The 4,323-nt window shown below is 43.0% G+C and overlaps 1 protein-coding gene across 1 annotated transcript; it reads left to right on the plus strand.

Moving 5' to 3' along the window:
- Nucleotides 1-1,765: 1,765 nt before the first annotated feature.
- Nucleotides 1,766-2,563, plus strand: LOC128919962 (uncharacterized). The gene has a single exon (XM_054225891.1). The coding sequence runs from the start codon at nt 1,766-1,768 to the stop codon at nt 2,561-2,563; it is 798 nt and encodes a 265-aa protein (XP_054081866.1).
- The last annotated feature ends 1,760 nt before the right edge of the window (nt 2,564-4,323 follow it).

Genomic DNA, 4,323 nt, shown 5'->3' on the forward strand with positions numbered 1-4,323 from the left:
ACAGACAACCATATTTCGGGCCCCAGCGAAGTCGATCAGCATCAGGCCGTTTGGCGATGTTTCGTCATGTAGGCTGAATTTTCCGATTGTTGTGCCAAAGACACTTTCTTTACCCACCCTAGCGTTGAAATCGCCAAGCACGATTTTGACATCGTGGCGGGGGCAGCGCTCATAGGTGCATTCTAGGCGCTCATAGAAAGCATCTTTGGTCACATCGTCCTTCTCTTCCGTCGGGGCGTGGGCGCAAATCAGCGATATGTTGAAGAACCTCGCTTTGATGCGGATTGTGGCAAGACGTTCATCCACCGGGGTGAATGCCAGGACTCGGCGACGTAGTCTCTCTCCCACCACAAATCCAACACCAAATGTGCGCTCCTTTATATGGCCGCTGTAGTAGATGTCACAAGGACCCACCTTCATCCGTCCTTATCTGTTACACTCTTAAATTTCTGACCTAGCACATACGCTCGCCATTTCTTTAATGCCTGAATAATCGCCAACACTTCGAGTTCATACGAATTGTATTTTTTCTCCACTGGAGTAGTTTTCTTACTCATGAACTGTTCATCCTGTACAGTTCACTACTGATCACCCGAGTTTTTCTGCAGTAACACGGCATACATTGAAGCATCCGTGTGTATCTCCTAAAAATTCGATTTTCTTTTTCAAGAAAAAACACTTGGTCCATTTAATACGCAATCAGTAATTTTTCAATGCTTTCTTCAATGGTCTGTCCAGGTATGAAATCCGGATGTCTGTCCGTCCGCCCGTCTGTCTGTCCGTCTGTCCGTGCAAGCGGTATCAAATCTCGGAATATTGATGAATTGTATCGAAAAAATATGGCTGGTGAATTAGTAAGTCCAAATGGGAGGAAGTTAAACTCATATTGCCCTCCGTATGTTACAAAAGATTTGTATTGTTTTGAACCTTCATCCACGGGAACATCAAAAAAACCGTTTGCAAGATCCAGCGTAGTGAACACACTAGCCCCTTGTAACTTTTCCAAAACGTCATCCATAAGTACCATTGGAAAATTGTCACGTAAAATATTCTCTTTTATTTTTCTAAAGTCACAAAGTTTTTATACTCTCGCAATATGTTGCACAGAGTATCATAGTTTTGTTCACATAACGGTTGTTTATGTCACCAAGAAATACAAGAGTTAGATATGGGGTTATATATATATATAAATGATCAGGATGACGAGTGGATTTGAAATCCGGATGTCTGTCCGTCCGCCCGTCTGTCTGTCCGTCTGTCCGTGCAAGCGATAACTTGAGTAAAAATTAAGATATCTTAATGAAACTTGGAACACATATTCCTTGGCATCCTGAGGAGGTTGCTTTCGAAAATGGGCAATATCGGTCCACTGTCACGCCCACAAAATGACGGAAACTGAAAACATATACAGTGTCATAACTAAGCCATAAATAAAGTTATTAAAATAAAATTTGGAACACAGGATCGCATTAGGGAGAGGCACATTTGGATGTAATTTTTTTGAAGAAGTGGGCGTGGCCCCGCCCCCAAATAGGTTTTTTGTATTTATCTCGCAAATCAATAAAGTGTGGCAAGGCCAAACCTCAATCAACATCATCAACTAAAATGCAACCCTGCAATATAATTATTTGATGCTGATATGGCAACACTTTTCCTTTTTCTGGTGATCTCGCAGCAGCAGCTACACACATCCTACTTAAGAATTATAAATCATTTATTATTATTGTGGACATCCCACATATTGGTGACCCCGACGTAAGTTAAAATGGCCGAGGACGAAGCACTCAACCAGTTAGAAGAAAATTTGCACGCCCGCAACGTGGAAGTGGCAAAAGTTTCGATAAAGATTCCACCATTCTGGCACGCAAAGCCAGAACTGTGGATCGCACAAGTGGAGTCGCAATTTATTGCCGGAGGAATGACGAGCGACAAAACCAAGTATCACACCGTCGTGGCCGCAATAGAAAGCAACGTGCTGGCTCAAATAAGTGATATAATTTTAAACCCCCCAAACAGTGACTTATATCTCACGCTGAAAAATCGCTTAATCACGCAATTCGCTGACTCGGAGCAAAAACGTGTTAAAAAACTACTGCAAGAGCAAGAGCTTGGTGATATGCGGCCATCACAGCTCTTGCGCGAAATGCGTAGTTTAGCCGGCAGCGAAATAAATGACAACATTCTAAAGTCCATCTGGATGAGTCGACTACCATCCAATATGCGTCTAATAATTTCCATCAGCAATGAACCTCTGGACAAACTAGCCCTACTCGCAGACAAAATAAGTGAGGTTAGCGACACACCACAGGTACACGCGGTCGAAGCCCAACACATAACCACGCAAGCGCAATCCAGCATCGAGAAACAATTAGCTGAAATTGTAAAAGAGATAGCTTCGATTAAAGCAAATATTAATCATCGATCCAGAAGTCGAAGCAGGAACCGTCCTCCATCTCGTTCCGGCAAGCAAAATGAGAGCTCAAATGGTCTGTGCTGGTACCACCTGAAATTCGGCAACGAAGCCAAAAAATGTCGCAGCCCCTGCGCAAAAAAGTTAAACTAACTAGTCTGTCGTCAATGGCGGTCGACGACAGGCTCAACAACACAAACCGCCGCTTAATCGTTCGAGACAAAAAATCCGCAATGAATTTCCTTATCGACACAGGAGCCGAAGTCAGCGTAATTCCACCGACGCAACAACAACGTAGACATCCTGACAAAAATAACTACCTCTACGCAGCGAATAGGTCGACCATAAAAACTTATGGTGAAAAAGTAATGTTCCTCAATTTAGGTCTACGACGACAATTTTCCTGGAACTTTATCATTGCCGACGTGTCGCAAGCCATCATCGGAGCGGATTTTCTATCACATTTCAACCTATCAGTCAACTTACGACAAAGAAAACTAATCGACGACATCACAAGCATCAGCAAACTATGTTCAGTGTCAGCTAATAATGAAGTAGATTTGAATTTATCTTGCATTAATGAAAATCAACAATTCCAAGATTTATTGAGAAAGTTCCAAGACATCACAATAGAAAATTTCACAACCAAAAAACAACATCACTTGGTCACACACCACATCGTCACGAAAGGGCCACCAGTTTTCTCCAAACCGAAACGTTTATCACCTGAGAAACTGAAAGCCGCAAAAGCCGAGATACAATTTTTGTTGGACGCAGGCATTTGTCGTCCACCTCGCAGTCCATGGGCAAGCCCATTACATATGACGAAGAAGAAAAACGGCGAGTGGAGACCATGTGGAGACTTCAGGCGATTAAACGTTGTCACCGAGCCCGACAGGTATCCCCTTCCACACATCCACGACTTCACTCATTCACTGCATGGTTGCAGAATTTTCTCAACACTCGATCTGCGCCGGGCATACCATCAGATTCCTGTGGAACCAAACGACATTCCAAAGACAGCAATTACTACGCCATTTGGCATGTTTGAATTTCCGTTCATGTGTTTTAGCCTTAGGAACGCCAGTCAAACCTACCAAAGATTCATGGATCACATCTTCCGCGAATACGATTTCGCCTGGCCATATCTCGATGATATATTGATATCATCAAAGGACATGAACCAACATCGCCAACATCTCCAATTAGTATTTGAAAAGCTACGCGAATACGGACTAGTCATCAACCGCTCGAAATGCATACTAGGCCAGCCACAAGTGAAATTTTTAGGATTCGAAATAAACGGCAATGGAATCTCACCACCAGAAGAACAGGTTCAAGCCATCCGAAATTTTAAATTACCAACCAGGTCATGTGATTTGCGACGTTTCCTCGGCATGATAAACTTTTTTCGAAGATTTTTGCCCTGCGCTGCAGACACACAAATGAGTTTATTCAAGTTAGTGAAAGGTAACATCAAAAATGACACATCACTTGTAGAGTGGACCGACGAAGTAAAAGAGGCATTTCAGCAATGCAAAAACGAATTATGTAATGCAACTCTACTCGCTTACCCCAAACCCGCGGTGCAACTAAGTTTAACTGTAGATGCTTCGGGAACTGCTGTAGGAGCTATACTACAACAATACGACAACAACCAGTGGCAACCACTAGGCTTTTATTCCGAACGCCTTACCGAACCACAAACAAGATACAGCACTTACGATCGAGAACTATTAGCGGCGTACAAAGCAGTGAAATATTTTCAACATATGATCGAAGCAAAAGCTAGAAAAGGCATCCCCGCGTCAAATGCGTCATTCTGAATTTATCGCACAATTCACAACAGACATTCGATACATCCCCGGAAAAGACAACATAGTAGCTGATACAATGTCACGCATCGACGCCAT

Source organism: Zeugodacus cucurbitae, chromosome 2 (genome assembly GCF_028554725.1).
Source record: "Zeugodacus cucurbitae isolate PBARC_wt_2022May chromosome 2, idZeuCucr1.2, whole genome shotgun sequence".
Classification (NCBI taxonomy): Eukaryota; Metazoa; Arthropoda; class Insecta; order Diptera; family Tephritidae; genus Zeugodacus; species Zeugodacus cucurbitae.